This window comes from Typopeltis vanoorti, chromosome 1 (genome assembly GCF_054136105.1).
Source record: "Typopeltis vanoorti isolate ZY-2024b chromosome 1, IOZ_Tvanoo_1.0, whole genome shotgun sequence".
NCBI classification, from domain to species: domain Eukaryota; kingdom Metazoa; phylum Arthropoda; class Arachnida; order Uropygi; family Thelyphonidae; genus Typopeltis; species Typopeltis vanoorti.
In genome coordinates this window covers 134,835,916-134,857,440 of record NC_143549.1, presented here as the reverse complement: position 1 = coordinate 134,857,440, position 21,525 = coordinate 134,835,916, and the positions used below count along the sequence as shown (strand labels likewise).

At 34.4% G+C, this 21,525-nt stretch overlaps 1 protein-coding gene across 1 annotated transcript in view; it reads left to right on the top strand.

Moving 5' to 3' along the window:
* LOC150110452 (chloride channel protein 2-like) overlaps positions 1-21,525 on the top strand; it is a 528,627-nt gene that overhangs the window by 246,336 nt on the left and 260,766 nt on the right. The window contains exons 6-8 of the mRNA XM_090399378.1: positions 738-815; positions 11,087-11,165; positions 15,891-16,016. Of these exons, the coding sequence (XP_090255504.1) occupies positions 738-815; positions 11,087-11,165; positions 15,891-16,016 (283 nt within the window). The remainder of the gene's footprint in view (positions 1-737; positions 816-11,086; positions 11,166-15,890; positions 16,017-21,525) is intronic.

The window sequence follows — 21,525 nt, the reverse complement described above, 5'->3', positions numbered from 1 at the left end:
CACACCATATGCCACTTTCAACACCCCAGTGTTTGCCGATTTTCACACCAAATTTGATTTTAACATGCTGCTCCAAATTTCGATCACACATTTTTATGCCAATGTTTATACATAGATCTCTATTGTTTTTACAATAGCCAACAGTGGCTCTATCAACTTGAGGTTTACACATGCATTAGTTAAAAGATGTACAAACACAATTACTCACGTGAATCCAATCAAATTGCCGCACACACGGGCGACACTACTTGGCCGTTTTGAAAATTAAATTGTCACACCTCATACTTCATTCTTATGAACTGTTTGTAATCATAGATAAGGTATTGTTTAATATTGCTAATTAAAAATATGGTAACTGGTAAGTTTACAGATACGTTGTCATTAAAGTTTATGGCACTGTGAAACATTTTTGCTATGTTGGATAATAGCTCCTTGGATATAATGCTTATGGAAACAATTCAAGAAGTGTTGAATTTCTGCTTAAATTAAAAATATTACTCTATATTTGAGCAGAATCAACTACAAAATCAACTCATTAAAAAAAAAAAAAAAAAGCATATCACAGAAGGATGGTCGCTTACTTGCACGACATCCAGTAGATCTGAAAGTTATTCTTAAATAAATGAAAGGTAATAGCTTATATCTAATTAGAAACCTGTATAATGCAGGTCAAACACGTTCTATGCCCAGTGCCCCTATTGGTAAATTGTGGCTGACTTGGTGCCTTCTGTCTACAGGGTCCTTTTGTCCACGTAGCCAGTATTGTGGCCACCCTACTGAGTAAGCTGGTCACATCTTTCAAGGGAATATTTGAGGTAAGTGTTTTTCATTAAACTTTAATTTTATATTCAGTTTCATAAATCGCTTGCAGTTGTGTGTATGTTTTATGCAGGATTATGTTATCCTCTTTTTTTTTCTTTTTTTTTTTTTTTAGCATGTATCATGTTTTTTGTGCGAAATCTGATATTCCTTATTTAAAGCTAAATTAGATATACATTATCTAGTTGTGTGTAATGAATGCATTTTAATCCTGATATCACTGCCATTTGTCATTTCTAATGTAAACTGTTATAGGCAGTGATGGATGGTGGGTATTGATAGGTGGTGCATTGTGTTAAGGCAACATTATTAAAATTTTGTTTACTGTCCTTAACAGTTTTTAACTTGACCTTATGTTTACAGTTTGAAAAAGGTGTACACAAAATATCCTTACTATTTCTCATTGTTGAGAATGATAAAATAAATATATATATATTTTTCTTATGTACACAGTTATCTAACAGGAAAACACAAGGAATAACCATCTGCACTTCTCTTCACAGCTGCCAGTAACCTATGTAGAATTAATCTGTCTATGCTGTTGAGTCCACACATCTTTAATTTCCATGCAAATTTAAGTCAGTGCACAGATACCTATATGTGTGTGCTGTCTCCACTCACCTTACCCATTAAAAGTAGAAAACTTTGAAATTTTATCCTGCACATAGTTAGTTTGACAAAAGAAAATATCAGAAACTATTCACACAGAAAAATAGTTAAAATAGTTGAATTAAAAAAAAAAAAAAAAAAAACACCTTATACATACATTTATCAGTCCAAATATAGAAATAAAGGATATTATAAATCCTTTATTATTTCTACCAGTGATATTATTATTACTAGAGAGCTTATGAGGATATATCCTGAGCATTGGTGTATTGCACTACTTACCTGTCTGTTATCACTCCCAGATTCCTATTATCTTCATCAATTTCTTGAAGTAAAATTTCATCAGCTCATCTTGTTATAGTTTGTCTGCAATGTCTTCAATCTAAAGTTAATCATTGCGTTAAGGTCGGTGAAACTAGTTGAATAATTAAAAACAAATTTGAGGTCAAATGCTCTGTCAAAGAAATCCATGGCCAGCAACCAAAGCTACCATTAGGATTATGTGTTTCTTACCATGTTGCGAGTGTTTTCGACTGTAGTGAGTAAATTGAGCTTCACACCAGATGTATCATTGTAGTTCTTGAAAGTTAGTAATAAAATTCCATCCATTGATCCCAGGTTTGAGATGCTGAAATGTTATATGTGGTATGGATTAAAAGAAAAAAAAAGTCTTCTTCATGCATTATGCTACTTATTTTCATTTACAGAATACCAAGATGTATGTAAATCCTTCACATGCTTGCATGAGGACCTTGCTGTTTTTTTGCTATAATGATTTCTCTTTCAGCTACATTTTGTTGAAAGGACACAAATGAAATATGAATGCTAGGAAATGTTCTGCTCTTTTAAACTTTCTGGAAAAACTCTGCTAAACACATACTTTACCTGGAACATGTTGTGTGTTTAGCTACATCAACAACACTAGTTTCATTGCCAATTGATAAACATACACCATATTGGCATAAGTAAAGAAGACATTGAATTCAGCATACTAAACCTCAGGTGTATTTCTTAGAGCTGATAAGATATAACAATACCCCCTGATGTCCTTTTATAGTGAGTAGATGACTTTGTTTCAACGTGATATGATCCATGAACATATTTGCATTGTACATTGAAGCTCAGGATTGCTTTTTTTTTTTTGTGAACCTATTGTCAATGTGATCTGTAAATTCTTGAATATAAATACTCTACCATACAGACATCTACTTATTCTTGTCATTTGCAACTAGCTTTCAGGTCACAGATGTCAGGTTGTGAATGTACCTCATGTTGGAGGCTTAATGGATTGTATACAGCACTCAGAAAGGATTAAAACAGAATTTAATACTTCCTAAGTTTAATTTAATACTTCCTAAGGAAGTATTAAATTCTGTTTTAATCCTTTCTGAGTGCTGTATACAATCCATTAAGCCTCCAACATGATGTCCTCACAGCACTTAAGCTTTGCTAACTAAAGGAAATCTGTCTAGCAATCATTCTTTCTCACTTTGTAAATTAAACAAAGATAAAAAATAAATATTAGAGCCGATGATGGAAGTGCTATTAATTATATTAATCCTTATTATCAGTGAATATTATTGCAAAATGTGTGTGTTGCTTAGAAACTGCACCACACACACACACACACCATTAAATTATAACTTTTCTCTTATTACCAGAAGCAAACATGAGACATTCCTAAAAATATTCCTTCATGGCTTATGAACAAACCCTTTTGGTATCCCTCTTCCTCTCAGATATACAGTTTACTCAAAATTCATACAGTAACCTTCTGTCTTATAGTAGATGCTACTGACTTTACTTAAAAAATATTTTTCAGCTGGACATTGCTGATCTCTTCAGTTTTGCTATCCATAATGGCTACATCACTTGGAAGAACCATATATAGAGCAGATACCAGCCATTGTGTATATGTAAACATTTCAAAAAAACATGCTCATGATATTGCATTTCTAAAACCTTCTAGCAGATATATTGATGATATCTTCCATTTAGCCACGTGGCTCATACACATTACTCATTCTTCCTTTCCCTCAACAACCAGCGTCCAAGAATCCAGACCAGCTTCGATCTTTATTGAGGTCTCGTCAGTGGGAGCCAGACCCAGAGGTGGTGGAAGCAATGGAAAAGTTATCTTTACCTATATGAGTTGCCAAAAGGTGTCTCACCTTATTATTAAATTACTCTGGATTTAGAGAAAGATGTTGAAAGTTTTTTTTTTCCACTTGGTTAGACTATAATAAATTTAGTTTAATCCTTTATCCAAGTGTAAGCAAACAAGTTTGCACCTGAGGTATCTTCAGGACTGGGCAACTCATAGTAAACGTGGACCAAGCTCTCATCACTCCTTGTCTTAGTATCTCTCATAATGCAGAGCACATCTCCTTGCAGACATGTATAATGCTATGCATTAAGGGAAGGGCCACTACCCAGATATAGCCTAACTAAGTGGGAAAAACACTTCCAACATCTTTCTCTAAATTCAGAGTAATTTAATAATAAGGTGAGACACCTTTTGGCAACTAGTATAAGTAAAGATGACTATTCTATTGCTTCCACCTTGGTATCACCATCTCTGGGTCTGGTTCCCACTGACGAGACCTCAATAAAGGTTGAAACTGGTCTGGGTAGTGACCCTTTCCTTAATGCATAGCATTATACATGTCTGCAAGGAGATGTGCTTTGCATTATGGGAGATACTAAGACAAGGACTGATGAGAACTTGGTCCACCTTTACCATGAGTTGCCTCAGTCCTGAAGATACTTCAGGCACAAACTTTGTTTGCTTACACTTGGATAAAGGATTAAACTAAATTTATTAAAATACATACATCACCGATTTTCTGGCACCTTTGGTTCCAGAGCCTTGTCAAATTAACAGATGTCACATAATAATTCATCAATACCCCTCTGGCCCACTAATTATACTTCTTCCATATTTCTAAAACACCATGCACTGCTAGAAACTTTATAAATTATATAAAATTATATAAATCAAATGTGAATTAAGCGATTAAATGAAAATGTATTAGTATAAATTATACAGTACAAATTGATAGACTTATGCTTACACTTTCCATCACCACTATTGTAAATTGTTCTTTGTTGCTTAGAAACCCCGTAGCTAGGGTTAAATGTGGGCAAAATAAGCCAAGAATCACTTAAAATCAAGACATCACCATCAAGTGTAGATGTAAATAATTAAGCAGGCGTGCACAAATGCAGTGCACCATCTGTAGCAGCCTAGTGAACTAATTAGGTTATCACAGGGATTTCAAGTATGCTCTCATAATTTTGTCCAGACTAAAAGAACTGTTTGCCAGAAAGTTGGTGATGTTTCCTGTAATAGAAGTGTTGTCTTTTTTAAATACTTTAATCACACATCTCCCTGATGGTACTCTTTCTTTCTCAGTTTATGTGGTTCCCATCCACAAAAAGTTTTTTGTAAACCTAAAATACATTCATATTTTGACTGGGCTAAGGATTTTTTCTATTTTTATTAATTTTATAATATATATATATATATATATATATATATATATATATATATATTTTTTTTTTTTTGTGTAATTTATTTTTCATTTATTTTTTACATAGTCCAGAAGCTTTAGACCAAACATGGAATTTTTTTCAGATCACTCCAAGCTTCCAATAAGTGGGCCAGTGGTCTCACATTGGGTCATGAACTTCATTTCCCACCATAAGAAATCCACGAAGAGCAGATTCTAACTATTTGGCTAACCTGACCAGCTCTGTGGGTAAGATTACAGAGAACTTATCCAGACAGAGATACATTCACATACTTTCACATCCCCCCCCCCCTCCAACAATATGGTATCATGAAATCCATAGTCAACAGAACCACCAACCTCTGTTCCAACCAAACTTCTCTCACAGATAACCTCCTTTATTGTCACACCTTATCAGTGGCAATGATGCTACAAAAATTAACAAAATGCTTGTACCTTTCTCTTGATGAGTATAAGGACTCCTTGGAGTTGCCCATAATAATAATCTTACATTGCTCTCAACATATAGATTATAATAACGCTGTTTCCTGTACCCAGGGGACCTCAGAAAAAAAAATAGCTAGAACTAAATTTAAAGAAATCTGTGCTGCTTTCAAATCCTGCTTGAAGCCAGATTCTCATATCAGCTATCTCAAAGGCCCTTTTATGATTAAATTAGAAGATCTGCTAACATCTGTCTTGAAGGATACAAGAAATATATCTGTCACTGCAATTATGGTCAGTCAGATCTGGATGACCTTACAAGATTTAAGGTGACCAGTGTGTACCACAGGATTCAGTCCTTGGTCCATTGATATTCAATCTTTACATTAATTACATGGAAAGGGTAATGTACAGCTGTTTGCTTATGATGCAAAGATAAGCAACGTAATCAAGGATGTAGTTGATATGCAGTACTTGCAAAATGATTTGAATAGGCTAGAATTGTGGTCATGTGAATATGGCTATTGATTTAGTGGTAGTAAATGTAAAGTTGGCACTTCGGTGTAATGAGATATCTATTATCATATTATATTGATGGGATTATGCTAGAAGAAACTGATCAGACTGGGTATCTTGGAGTTTTAGTAGATAGGAAGTTGAAGTTCAAGAGTCATATAGCAAAGAATGCAAATACAACTCAGAGGATAATTGTAATGCTGAAACTATCTTTAACAGGTAGTTATAAGAAAGTTATTTAAAGGCCTTGATACAACCTTATTTGGATTGTGTACAGGTCTGGTCTCATGTTTCAATGTTCATGCTGATAGAGTAGAGAGAGTGCTAAAGATGATATTGGGATTTTGGAATAGAGATTATGAAGACTGAGAATTTGCAGACTGCAGACACGAGCAAAACTGGTGATATGATTGAGACTTAGAAATTCTGCAAGGGTCATACAGATTATCAATTGGTGGAGTTTTTTTTAAGATGGGAAGAGAATGAAAGGGCATCCATGAAAGTTTAGAATGAAGTGATGGAAGTGAGAACTAGATTTTTCTCTCGTAGAGTTGTGTGTGATTGGAATGGACTGCCTTTAGAAGTTGTGAGTGCAGTTAGTGTGAGTAACTTCAAAAAAAGGTATGACAGCTGGTGCAGGTGATATGTGGCTTCTCTCAATGACCTTGACTCCCTGGAGATCTCTTAATAATTCATAAAAGAAATTGCAATAGAACTGTGGTTATCCTACTGGATATTACACATCTGATAAATGTTCATCATGATGAAATGCAGACTATTTGATCATAAAGTCTTCCAATGTATTTACAAGTTGGTTTTATTATATGTCTGATCACTTTAATAGATTTTAATATGTTATTTTTTATTTTCACTTTACTGATTGCAAGATTTCATTAGAACTCCATAGAATATATCTTTGCTTATTACTTCATGCTAAAACATGGCATCCCTTTAGGTAAACTCATGCTGTTTCTTACAAAATATACCTTGTCTCTCAGCCCATTTCTGTATTCAAGTTTTTACCAACTTTTCTAAAAGAAACTCATCATCACTGCAGAGATACTGATAGGTGGATAGTTAGATGTATCCATATTTGCACCACTCTTGTGCAACGGGATTTATCATATACATTCTTTCCATTCCTGAGCTGAGACTTAGATTATACAAATATGTCAAGAGCCCAGCAGTTTAGCTGAACATTCCTTTGGTGTATATATTGATATTCCATCTGTCCCTGTCACCAAATTTTTATCCAGGCTAGGCAACAACTCTGGAATCTCCTTCTCTTGCACCTCTATCTCTTTATCCAGTGTTGTGGTAGCACTGTGCACTATTTTGCATACACCAGGTTGATAGATATTAGTAAAGTGAACTGAGCATTCATTATTTGGACAATTTCTTTTGCTTCTTTCATTCATTTTACTTGTATAAAAATCTTTTGAGGTTGCCTTTTGCCTGCTTTTCTAATTTAGCTTTCCATATGATATTCGTAATTTTCTGGCCTGCACTTTATATATTTCATAACATCTCTCACTCTTATTCTCACAATATTCCTTCCACATCATCTTCTTTTTATGGATCTCTTGTTTAATAAGGTTGCACATCCATTTCACTCACACCCTATTTATTCTTTGAATGGGACACATGCAGATACTGCTCATTTAAGCATTTACAAGTTTCCTATGCAAGCTATGATCAAATCAGAGTTTAACTTAATCAAATCTACCTCTTTGACCTCAAGTTGCTTTTTTTCACATTCTGGAGAAAGTTGTCTTGTAAGAGTCCAATAAATTCTTCAGTCTTATCTAGAGTTTTCTCTGCTACCCAATCTATGTTTAGGTAATTTGTCTCCCATAATAATTACTCATTTAGTATGCATCAGGGTAATTTGGCAGTGCATCATTTAGTATGCATCAGGGTAATTCCCAAGTAACTGAACCAGCATATCTGTAGTCTACCATATATTTCATCCTGTTAGCCTCTGTTTCATACCAAGATAGCCTCAAACTCATTACTACACAGGACAGTTATTACCATTATTGCTCTCATGAGTTTCTACCCTGATTGTACCCAAGTCATTTGATATCATTAGTAGCAATTCCCCTTCTCTCCTGTCTCTTCTGTCATTCCTAAAAATGCTATATCCTTTACACTTGATTCCACAATCATTTTAGGCTACAGCGTATTCACCAAAGTAACAAACTCAACCACTGTTTCTAATGCTCCTGGCATTTGTGTATAGACGTAAGCTACCTCCTCACTTTTTTTTGTATACTTACTATTTCTGATATATACTCAAAATGCTCAAATCCAAAGCATAGGCCATTTCTTCACCAGATTCACAATCATGCTCTTGGACATTTGTATCTTTTGGACATTTGTATTTGCACATTGTATTTGGACATTTGTTTTTGCACTCCTTAATTGAACTTACACACACATGCACCTCTGTTTTCCTCCCAAGAAGATCTAGTAGTAGATCTCACTTGAGTAAATAATTTCCTCTAGAAATCCAAATTCCGCCCTCTTCCAGAAACTTACTTCTTGAAGGTGAGAAAGAAAAGTTTTCACTCTCTCACTTTTCTTGCTCACCTCTGCCAATACTTTTGTATCCTCTCTCCCATATTGTATTTATCTACTTAAATCATTAGTTCCATAAGCACTACCATCTCTTTTACTTTACTTTGCTGTTTCTCTATTGCATTCACCACATACTTTATTTTAGCCCTTAGTAAGCATGATGTAGTGAGTTTGTTGTCAAGTGCAAATTTAATTATCAAATCACTATACCATATTACTTTTTTCTTATTATACTAATTTACTCACCTTGTTATTATTTTTTGTTGATCACTTACAAATTCCTGTGTTTTTCTGCCTCTTATTTTTCTCCTAATTTTCTTTTTCTGTCATCATTTCTGTGAATGTTTCTCTGCTTTCTCTAACTCCCTGGTAGATTTTTTAATAATTCCTTTTTAATCTAGAAATTTCATATGTTAATTTTTCTTTGTGTCATCAGTGTAAAGATTCTATGTGATTGTTGTTACGTTGATGCTGCTTTGTTTTTATTTCAGGTTTTTGCAACATTTTTATTAACTATCTTAATTTAACAATATGTCTTAAAATATATTAGCAAACATATTAAATGCAGTAAAGTCAGTAAACTTCACAGTAATATAGCAAAAAAAATCATCTTTCTTACAGGAGCTTCAAATAACTTATCCACACTCAAAATAACCATGAACCAGACTCAGAAATACTTCATCTCTATTATACTGTATCCTAGTTTCCTTGAACTCATTCATGACAGAGCACTCTTTACCAACTCTGACAACCCAGTTACTGTTCTTCAAGCAAAAGGTACAGTCCTCATTCTTCCTAATCATGCACATTCTCACACGATTTCCAGAAACGAACAATTTTCTCTCTTCTTTTCACGTATTGAAAAATTTCTTGTACATCAGTCTTATAAAGTCCCTTTAGTAAATCATACGTGTGTGATATCTTCTCTTTTCTGCATAATTAAACATTGTAACTTGCAAACTTTTAATCTGTTCTTATTGGAATCATTCCATATACTTTTCTCTGTCTTTTCACCTCTGGATCCTCTCTCCTCTCACTTCATTTTCAAGGAAGCCATGTGATCATATCATGCAAAGTGGTCAATATATATTGCTACATCAAATCTTTATGAAGAGGGATGATATTCATTCTCTCCTTATTTGTTATTATTTCTTAGGCATCTCCATGGAGTTCTATTCATCATGGAAGACCCGTACTTACCATTGTCACCAATACCTGTCATACCTTACCTCTCCTTCAACTCATTCAGTTACCTCCTTCATCTCTTCTTGCTAGTGTGTTTAACATATCATAAATCTGACATGTTATTTTTGGCTATTTTTGCATTCTGCCATTTAAACTTGAACTCTCTCTCTCTTTCCATAATTAATCATAGATCAACAGCCTCATCAGTTTCTTTTAGGATCTTTTTATATTGCCAGTTTAATGATTGCCAGTTTTCAAACTGGCAATCATTATCCTTTGTTCTTACTGCCAGTTATTTAAATTATCTAGCAGGATTTCTATATCACCTCTTTATTAATCATTCCACTACCCAGTTTTGCATCATTAGCAAACAGCTGTATTTCTCCTTAAATGTTTCCTATGTTATTCAAGTACAAATAAATAGCTACAGCCTAAGTATATAAAGCCCTGCTCCAAATTATTAGTCGGCTGCACTCAGAGAGTTCATCCTCTTCATATGTCACCCTTTGATTCTGTACTTCAGCCACCCTCTTATCCATAACACCAGTTTCATATTCATTCCCATTTCTCTAATTCATGTAATAAGAGTTCCATGTTTTTGCAAAGTTCAGGATTATCATTATGTAACTATTTCTTTTCTCTAGTTCAACTATTTCTGTATTATAAAAAAATGAACAAATTACTAAGGTAAAATTATTTAGACCCACCCTTCATAAATATAATAGATTAGAATACAATATTCCCATCCATCCATCCCTCAATTTTTCCTAGGATCACCAACTTCTCCAATTAACCACCACCTCTCCTGAAAATTACATCTGTAATTTTTGCTTCTGTCTTTGCATCTCCTTTATTTACTAGAACTGTTTAGCTCTTTCTGCTTTGGAGTCTTACCAGAGCTAAGAATTATATAGCTTGATCAGATTTTGCACATTGTCTTAACACACACATCAATACCCTGTCTAATCCCATGGCTGTATTCATATCAAAATTTTGCAGCTCCGGTTTGTGTCTCTATTTTCATATTAGTCTCTGTTGCAGCTGACATTACAATATCTTGTGACCTGTATGGTTATGCCCTTGCAAGGTGAACATTCATTAACTGAGTTATTTCATATCATCAGCACTGATTATCCTTCTTTATTCTTTCCTTTACTCACCACATAGAGAAAGAATTCTCTGGGATTTCCTTGTGCCTGCTTGGCTGTAAATGTAATAGATAAAATGGATAACCTACCAGACATTTTTTATTAAAATTCAAAATAACATTAAGGTACATATCAAATAGATAACTGGTGTTTTCATTTTCTGTTAAAACTCTGGTTGTTTCACTTTCATTGGCAATATTTATGAGGAATTAGTAATTTTTCTGTTATGTTACTAATTAGGAAAGCTGGTTAATGATCATTTTGCCTCACTAGAATGAATCAAGGACCAGTGAAATGCTTGCTGCAGCATGTGCTGTTGGAGTTGCTTGTAGTTTTGCTGCTCCCATTGGTGGTAAGTTTTTTTCCCCTCCTATTCTTGCTAAATTTATCTGTTCTTACTGAATTTCTCATGGATATTTATGTAACATGAAAAGTAAATAAGACCATAATTATATCATGTAAAGTTTGGGAATAATGTTAATTTTGTGTTCTTCTTATTTGCATATTTATTTTAGATTAATCTAAAATAAATACACATAGGATCAACAGATATAATTAATGAATTTATTTACTTGTAGGATGAGTGCTGATCACTTGAAAAGGATCATCCTCTGCACTGATTAATTTGCTCTGATTTTTTATTTATTTTGATTATGGTTTTGTACAGTACATTTTTTTTGTCTATTTCATCCAAAGTACTTGTACAAAATTGCTTTGTGTAAATAATAATAAAATGATTTTATTTAGTTACTTTTGACACAAATTTGACACAATTTTTTTTTTTTAAATGCTCCTTTTTAAGTGTACACTGGACTGAATTGCCAAGTGAAGCTTTTCTGTTTTGGTTTATGTAACGTATTCCAAACATCATATGTCCAGCTAAACAGATATATTGATATAATTATTTGCAGTAATATTTATATTGTTAATTATAGTATCACTGATCATGTATAATATTAATGCACTGTGAGCTGTGATTACAACTTATTTATTACATTAATGGGACTGTTGCAAGAAATTAATGAGGATAGAAATTTTGGAGCTGATGGTCAACAGGAAGTTTGAACTTCAGGGCACATATTGTAGAATTGGGAAAACAGTACAAAGGATCACTTGGAAATGTGTTTTTTGAAATCACTTTGACAAATAGGGATGTAGTTATTAGTGTTTATAAAGCTTTGGTACACATCTAGAATACTATGTACAGATTTGGTCATAGATTTTGACAAACATCCATACCTTATGCAATATTCCAGACCACACAGCCTTTGCTATAAACATGTAGCATCTTTTACCTGCTGAGCTACTAATGCAAGATATCTTGGATATGAGGAAGTGGTGGCAAGATAAGTCACCCAGATGGTGGCTGGTCGTGGAATGGTTTCTCTATCTCTGTAAGGGTAGAACTTGAAGGTTGGTTTATGGATTATGAAGGTTTGTTGATGGGAAGCAAAGAGGAGATATGACAGAAATATATTAATAACTTTTTTTATATATATGATAGATGCAGAACAAATTTTGCAGCACATGAATAAGTCATGAACAAGGAGTTACCCTTAAAAATTGTACAAGACTGTGGTTAACAAGGACTAGAATTTTTGCTTAGAAAATAATGGAATGGATTTATGTAGTAGTTCTGAGTGCTTTATCATGAACAAGTTTAATGAGAAGTATGATTGGAATTTGTGATTATTTAGGGTGGGTTTCCCTTGATCTTGATGATGGTAATAAAATAGTAATTGCAAAACATATTCTATAAGCAAAATAATGTATATCTACTTGTAGGTAAGGTTTTTAAATGACCAGAATAAGCTAAATCTAAGTAAATCATTCAGGAAGAGCGCTGTGATATCTAAACATGACTGTATTTACTTCGTACACAACTTCATTAACAAACAGTAGATAGTATATCCATGTGCTTTCTCATCTTGCTAACTTTGTCCAATTATTTCATGAAAAATTATGATAGGAAATTACTCTGTGCTCCAACCCAAAATCCAGATGTCTGGTTAATAATATGTGGACACCAATTGTGTTAGAAAAAGAAAAAGTGTTTTAATTACATTTCTAGTATTGAGATTTGACCACCTTTGGCCTGAATGATAGTAACTACCCTTCAGGGCATGCTTTCAATCAATTTCTGATATGTCACAACATTCTTCCATTCCTCGCACAAATCTCCCCCCCCCCTACTGCTTGCTGATGATGGCCACTGGGTTTGAAGCGAATTTGTTATTCATCCCAAAGATGTTCTATGGGTTTGAGATATGGACTCTGGGCCAGCCAGTATAACACTTCAACATTGTTTGTTGAAACCAGTCTCGGACATGCTGTGCGGTATGGCATGGAGCATTGTCGTGCTGAAATATGCAAGGGTCACTGCCAAAATACTTCCACTGTGTTGTAAGCATGAAATTTTCCAGGATGTCCAGGTAGCCATCAGACATCATAGTTTTGGGCATATCCACCAATGGACCATCCAACTGAAACACTCCCATACCATTACTGAGCCTCCACCAAACTTGACAGTTGGAATGATGCAGTCCTGCCAGAACCATTTCCCAGGTAATCTCGATCCAGACATGACCATCAGAGTGAAACATTTAGAAGTGTGATTTGTCACCTCACAGAGCCCTTTTCTAGTCATCTACTATTCGGGAATGGTGTGAAAGTACAAATAATGATGCAAATGTCTTTTGGCATTGGGGGGGGTGATGTGTATCTTGTTTGCAGCAGCAACTCTCTGCAGACAGTTCAGTTCTAGTGCTCACTGATGTTCCTGCAACATATTCCAGGTTGATTGCGAGGGTCTGCTGATAATGATGTGCTGGATGCTTGAACATTCTGAGACAGAGCTCGGTCATTGAGTGTCGGTGGCCTCCCAGAGTGTTTTCCTGCTGTGGTAGCACCATCAGCTTTCCATCTATGAATGACATGAGCAATAGTGGATTTTAGTATACTGAGATGGGTAGCAATGTCAGGGACAGAAAGACCACTGATGTGACAACTACCATCCCATGTTGGAAGTCTGTCAGTTCAGCTGAACATAGCATCTTGATTGAATGCAGTGCAAAATATGCCGCTCGTTCCACATTTTGTTACCAGACTTGTGAAGCCACTCCGTGAATATTTGCATGTGGTAGGATCTGAAATTTGTATGGCACATAAGTTGTCCAAATACTTTTCTGAACATATAGTGTATTTGGTCTTTGACGCAGTAAGATTAGACATTGTTATCTCAGCTTGGTTACCAACATCCAACACTAAACTGATGATATTAGTATTTATTAAATGTGTTTTGTTAATAATATGCTGACAGGATATTTGTTCTTTGGCTGCACAGTAAGATAACAGGCATTGTTACCTCAGTTTTGTTCCTGACATTCAACACTAAATTGATGGTATTATTTATTAAATGCAGTGATATTTTTTGCTGAATTAAATTCAACCAGTGTTATCACAGCAGAAAACTTTTTCAGAAATGTGTAGGCATCGCAACAACGTGTATTGTGCAGCAATTCAGATTTCATTTTGGGAAAGAATCCAAGTCCTAGTGATTGAATGAATCTCTTCTGGAACTAGAGATAGCTTTTCTTTGTGCTGGGGATAATGGTAAAATTAGTCACCAAAATTTAGGTAATAGTGTTTCATACTTGTTGAGGTTTGGGGGGGGGGGAGTGCCTCATTATTTTATGAATTTAAGGTCATCCAATGAGAGTTGTCATTCACTTGTGACAATTCCTGTTTGAATTCCCATGCTAACTTCTTTCTAGACAAAATTCGAATCCTAAAGTGGTTAGCATATCTGCTCTCCAGCCAAAAGGCTGCAGGTTCGAATCCCGCCATGGGCATGGATACTTGTGATTGTCTGTGAAAATAATAGTGATGATGGTGGATAGTAGATGGCATTGGTGTAGATGAGGCGGTTTGTGGATGAGGTTGAGTGGTGGAGACGGAGAGTTGTACAGTGGGTGCCCTCCCTCGATGAGTCTTAGGACTCCTTGGAGGTGTCAAATAATAATAATAATAAAATTTTAAATGCTGGCTGAAGTTTTATGTGACATTTTTGGTAAAGTTATAGAGAAGAGAATTAAATGCATTCTCAAAATAATTAATTACATTAGATCAAAATTCATAATTGAATTTAAAATGACTTTTTCTTCAGTTTCCTAAATTGATTCCTTGAATGCATTGAAAATTCACCAAAATAAAACCAATTCATAATGTATCTGTATTTTTACTCATCTGTTTATTTTAGCAAAAAAAAAAAAAGCTGCCATATGCACTCAATTCCTTAACATATTTAGACAGACTCTCAAAGGACTATTGACTCCTAAGTCTAATTAAGAAAAATGACAACAAAAAAAATTAATTAATTGAAAAAAAAGACTAAAACATATCACATCCCTAACATGAAGCAGTTATGCTGAGCACTCAGATTGTATTTAGAGGTACCAAGTGTACCTAATCTTCTCTTCTCTTCTAAGCAGTTAAAACAATTGGTCAAGGTTAATCGCTCACACCAATTGGAGATGTATGCTAATTTAGGGGTTTACTTTATTTCATATCTCATCAAGATTGCTGTGGCAAACAAGTTCTAGGATCAGTACCTTTGTACTTTCAAATGAGCAAAATATCAAAACTAATGTCAAAATGTTAAAATTTCAAAACTAGTTGAACTTATTATCAGTGTTATCAATTGCACTAACTTTTATGAAGCTGTTGTTTTGATTTGGGCTTTTAATTAATGAGAATTAAATTAATTCTTCCTTTACAAATGCCAAAATCCCTGTCAATATTTCTGATACATGTAAAATCTCAATTATGATTTCTTTTAGGACTCTCTCCTCTTTATTACCACTTTCTAGTCAGTAATGGTTAATTAAATAGATAAATAATTAAAAAAAAACTTGATTTGACACTATCCTTGAAATGATAGGAGAAGGCTTTTATTTTTTTTTAAATGTAATTACAGTTTTTTTTAATGATTTATTTGTATAACTTAATAACTTGCCTAAAATATTTTATTTTTCAATATATTAATATATAGGAAAAAACATTTTCTGATTTAATATAGGGGTTCTGTTCAGTATTGAAGTAACTTCAGTGTTTTTTGCTGTAAGAAATTATTGGAGGGGATTCTTTGCTGCATGCTGTGGTGCCATGGTTTGGAGATTACTGGCTGTTTGGTTCAAAGATGAAGGTAATATGAAATTATTATTACTGAATATTACTTCTCTTCACTTACATATATTTGCATAATTTTTTACTGTTTTTCTTTTATTAATAATTAGTCTTAAATTATTTTGCAAACATTAATTTTTTAAAAAAAATCTGTACCTGCATTTGCTTGTATACTTGTCTTACATTAGTACCATGGATTGGCTGAACATTCAGTAATCGTAGACACTAGTTATTCTACTAGATCAAACATGGAATTTTTTCATGTTACTTCTGACCTCCATAATCAGGATTGTCTCATGCTGAGTGATGAAATGCATCTACTGCCTAATGACATTTACAAACATCCATACATATGGTGAGATTTGAATGCACAGTTTGTTGGTTGGAGAGTGGGTGTGGTATACATTTGTCCAACCAGAATGGCTGAAATCTATGATTTCCTTTTGAAATCATAACTTTCAAAGGAAATTCTAGAAAAATCCACTTAGATTTTATTCTTAATTTAACACAGAACAAAACACTTAATTTTTCATGGATAAGAAATAAGATGGGGTTGCTTAAGGGTCAAAGCGAGATGACACAGGGCAGCCTCTGAAGGTGGAAAACAGACCAGGGCTGTTATAGGTTTCAGGTAAATGCAGTGTGTTAAAAAGTGTCCACCTGGATATTTGATGGACAAGGAATGGCTGGCAGTTGGGGTTTAGCTAACCAAATTTGTATTTTGTTTTTGGCTTAAAAGCATGGTGGTCCAAAATGATCAAAATGCCATTCTGTGTAGGGTATTGTTCAGTTATCAAATTATCAGTGAACCAGAGTGAGCACTGAAAATTCATTTACTGGAACATTGCTACCATCAGAATTCAAGATTGGTGTTATCCATGGAGATGTATTGAATCTAGCAGAGTAATTACAAAAATACCATTGTTAGATATGACGAAGATGGGGGGAAGGGGGGTATTCTATCAAACATCATCTCCATTCAGGAGGTTGGGTGTTATGGATCTCCATTTATTTCTATCTTGGACTGCTGTCAAGCTCTCGACATAGTTAAAGTACTTAAAAGTAGGTAGATACTTTTAAATAATAAGACTGCTATGTCCAAGCAGTAATGATTAGAGAAAAGAGGGACTTGCTGTAATATTCAGCACAATGATAAACTTCTTGAATGGTATGCAGTTTCAAGTAGAGTGATGCAGGTAGAAATTGGATAATGAGATGTAATTCTGCTTGTGCAGAAGAATCTAGTGGGGGAAGAAGTAGAGGGAATTTTTTTTGAGTTATTAAAGAACAGCCTATATATATATATATATATATATGTTAAAGATACCAAGCTATTTTTAACCTGGTTTTACTCCATTTCCCAAGTAAGCAAACAGACGAATAAGTCAAGTTTGCACCTGCAAGTGTTGCAAGTCTAGCTGATCCTGCACATATGTGTAAGACCAAGACAACTCATGGTAAAAGTAGAATAAGCTCTGATCACTAATCTTAATATATACCCTTAATGTGAAGCACATCTCCTGGAGGAGATGTATGATGCTTTGTATTAAAGGCAAGGGGCCACTACCCAGACCGGTTTCGACCTTTATTGAGGTCTCATCAGTGGGAGCCAGGCTAGAAATACGAAGATTTGTCTGGGTAGTGGCCCCTTGCCTTTAATACAAAGCATCATACATCTCCTCCAGGAGATGTGCTTCCCATTAAGGGTAAATATTAAGATTAGTGATCAGAGCTTATTCTACTTTTACCATGAGTTGCCTTGATCTTGCACTACGTGCAGGCGCAAACTTGACTTATTCGTCTGTTTGCTTACTTGGGAAATGGAGTAAAACCAGGTTAAAAATAGCTTGGTATCTTTAACATTTATTATACCCAAGGTTAAATACTTTCTACATTTATATCTCCTCCTGAGATTTTTATTTAATAAGGATAAAACACCTTATGGTAACTTATTCTGGTAAAATACTTATAAGCTCTGTATTACTAAAATCTTGGTATTTCTAGCCTGGCTCCCACTGATGAGACCTCAATAAAGGTCGAAACCGGTCTGGATGGTGCCCCCTTGCCTTTAATACAAAGCATCATACATCTCCTCCAGGAGATGTGCTTCGCATTAAGGGTAAATATTAAGATTAGTGATCAGAGCTTATTCTACTTTTACCATGAGTTGCCTTGGTCTTGCACTACGTGCAGGGTCAGCTAGACTTGCAACACTTGCAGGTGCAAACTTGACTTATTCATCTGTTTGCTTACTTGGGAAATGGAGTAAAACCAGGTTAAAAATAGCTTGGTATCTTTAACATTTATTATACCCAAGGTAAAATACTTTCTATATATATATATATATATATAGTGTGTGTGTGTGTGTGTGTGTGTGTGTGTGTGTGTGTGTGTGTGTGTGTGTGTGTGTAGAAAATCACTATATGAAACTTACATTTTTTATAATGCAACATTATTAATAATTTGTGTGTATGGGGATGATCAGCAGGAATGGGATAACCTGAGATGTGAGGGGAATAGTTGAATCTAAGGAGATATCTGGAGTAAGTAAATGGTGATAGGCAGAAATTAGTGTGAAGAGATCACACCTGAGAGGTGACCATGGCAGGACTGGTTATAGACCTACAGATGAGTTGCTGTGTTTATTTACAAATGCCAGGAGCTTCATAAATAAGGGAGATGAAATATCCATTATTTCTAATGTTTATTTGCCTAGAAATTATTTGCAATAAGGGAAACATGGTTGGATGAGGATGGTATCTTGATGGAAACAGAGGGGGGGGGATATGCTGTTTTTAATGTGGATAGGAAAGAGAGGAAGAGTGCTGTTGTTAATATTAGGGGGAATTTGTGTGTAGAAGTTGACAATTCAAAGCGGAAATACTGAGAGTGGTTTTGAGACAGTAAAGTGAAGGTTGTTGGTAGGAGATATATTTAGTTTACTGTTATGCTGCTATAGGCCAGAGAGTGTTGGAGAGTGGTGATGAAGAAATGTATAGGCAATTTAGGTTAGGGAACAAGGATAGAGTGATCATTATATTATGAATTATTTTAATTATCTGAGTAATAATCAAATTTCCTCTCCATTCTGTTGGTGCAAGAATTTAAAGGAAAAAAAAACATTGATCAGAGCTATGGACCATATTGCTGATATTATTCAAAGAAACCATATCTAACAACTTGGTAAAGACAAAATATAATTCAAGACGTATGAAATCTAGTTCATTGATCTCATAATTGGTATAGCAGATATAAATTCATACAAGAGCACCAATGAAGCTTTTCAATAAATGTCTTGCTCTGGCATCACTCATTCCTTAATACACACAAATTTAGAAATTACATTATTGTCTCTGCATCATTTTAGAAAAATTAGCCAGTTTATCAGCAGACTGCATAATTGCAGACTGCAAAGTTTTATGAGTAAAATGATTCTTAGAATGCAGGAATTTATTAGTTATTACATGAATAAATAAATTACACTAACTAGTTTTGCCACCTAAAAGACCTATCTTTAGACACATCAAAAACAAATATAAATACAAATACAAATATAAATACAAAGATCACGAAGCTGATTTAATGCTGAGAAACCATTATGATACAAACAGGTAAGTTCATGCTAGACAGTAAACTTAAAAATGCATGGCATGAATTAGCTGTCTGTAGTTAGTGATATAAGATGATTGTTGGCAAAATTGAAATCTCTAACGCTAAATGATTTAATGAGAGATTTCCATATATCACTTAGTGTCAGTCCTTTGTTTTTATTCAGTAATCTGTGCTTCTGAAGGAATCTGATGCAGTCATCAGATTCCTTCAGAAGTATGAAATAAAAGTTCTCTTCTAAATAAGCATGCTTGAAAGGTTCCGGTCAACTGTATGGCTGGCATTAGAAGTGTTGCTGGCCAAACCAGATCTGCCTTTTCTTCTCTGGTTAGTATCTACAACAAGTTCCTTTTTTTCCCCCTGAAATCCACGTGCTGGTCTGTTCTATGTAGGCCAAACCACACAAGCATGTAATTCTATATGCTCCTAGGTGTGCTATCTTAAGGAGACTTCCGAAGGTTATGAATGGTTTGAATTGGTTTAAAAGTTACTCTGATGTTGTGATCTTTTGAAAGTATGCTATTGTAATTGATGAACTTCCAATATATAGTATTGTGATGGAGTCTCTATAATGGATATTATATTCTGACTATTGGGAAAGAAGGGTTTGCAAATAAAATCCTGTCGACTGTTTTCTTGAAATAGCCATTGAGAACAAAGAAATTAGAGAGAGTCTGGAGTTCTGTCTTCAGTCAGTCATCATTTGGTATAGAAACTGCTATATTCTTTAGTGTGTTTTATGCCTAATTTTTGAGAAGGATGGTGAAGAGATGAGGCATGAAGATTATGTCCTGTATGTGAAAGTTTATGATACACATCAAGAGCAACACCACTTTCAAACTTTTTAAGTGATGAACATCAAGGAAAGAAAGTTTTCCATCTTTTTCAAGCTCTAATTAAATTTAATAGTAGGTTTGTAAACATTAAGAGAATAAAAATTGTTGCAGGCTTAGGAGGCCATGTTTCCAAATGATAAAGATGTCATCAAGATATCTCCACAAAGTTTGAAAGTGGTGTTAATTTATTTATGTAACAACTAATACATTTCTGTGTTCTGTGGAACGTTTTTAGTTATTTAAAATGTTCTTCATTAAAATATGAATAGTCTGCAGGAAGACACAAGTCTGTAATTATGAGAATCTATCTTACTGATACACTAGTTAAAAAGATGTAGACAATAGCGTACTTCCTAAATTTGTGTGTATTAAGGAATGAGTGATGTCAGTTAGAGCAGGAGGTATATGTATATATATATGTAAAAAGCTTCGTTGGCACTCTTGCGTGAATGCATCCACTATACCAGGTATGAAATCAACAAACTAGATTTCACATCTCTTGAATTATATTTCATCTTAACCAATGAGTTAAATACAGTTTCTTGGAACAATATCAGCAATATGGTCCATAGCTCTTATCAACTGTTTTAATTATGTTAAAATAGATTTGAATGAATTGAGTGCATTTGGAAATAACAAACATAAATTTCTTGTTCTTGCAGGACCACTATCTTAGGTAGTATGTAATAGTGGGTACACAAGGATCCTAGATCATCATATCACATTCTCAGAAGATGATTATAAATGGGGCATTGAATCTCCCTCCAGTAGACTAGATAAGTGACTCTGAGATGATCACTTGGGTGGTGACCAGCCATGTGAAGATTTCCCTGAGGAAAGGATATCTGAAATTGCAAAGCTAGTGGTTATGAAAAGTTTTTGGAAGACAGCTTGGAGCTGTAGTGTGGAATGAGAAATTAAGCATAAAGTATAATATTACTTGGGCTACTGATTAAGAACTACTTAACAGGAGCAAGGTGTGAATATATTGCACATGGTCAAAAGTCCGAATAAGATAGGTGTAAAATGCATCAATAAAGAGATGTGCATTCCGGAAGAAATCATATAGAAGCAATAGTGTTG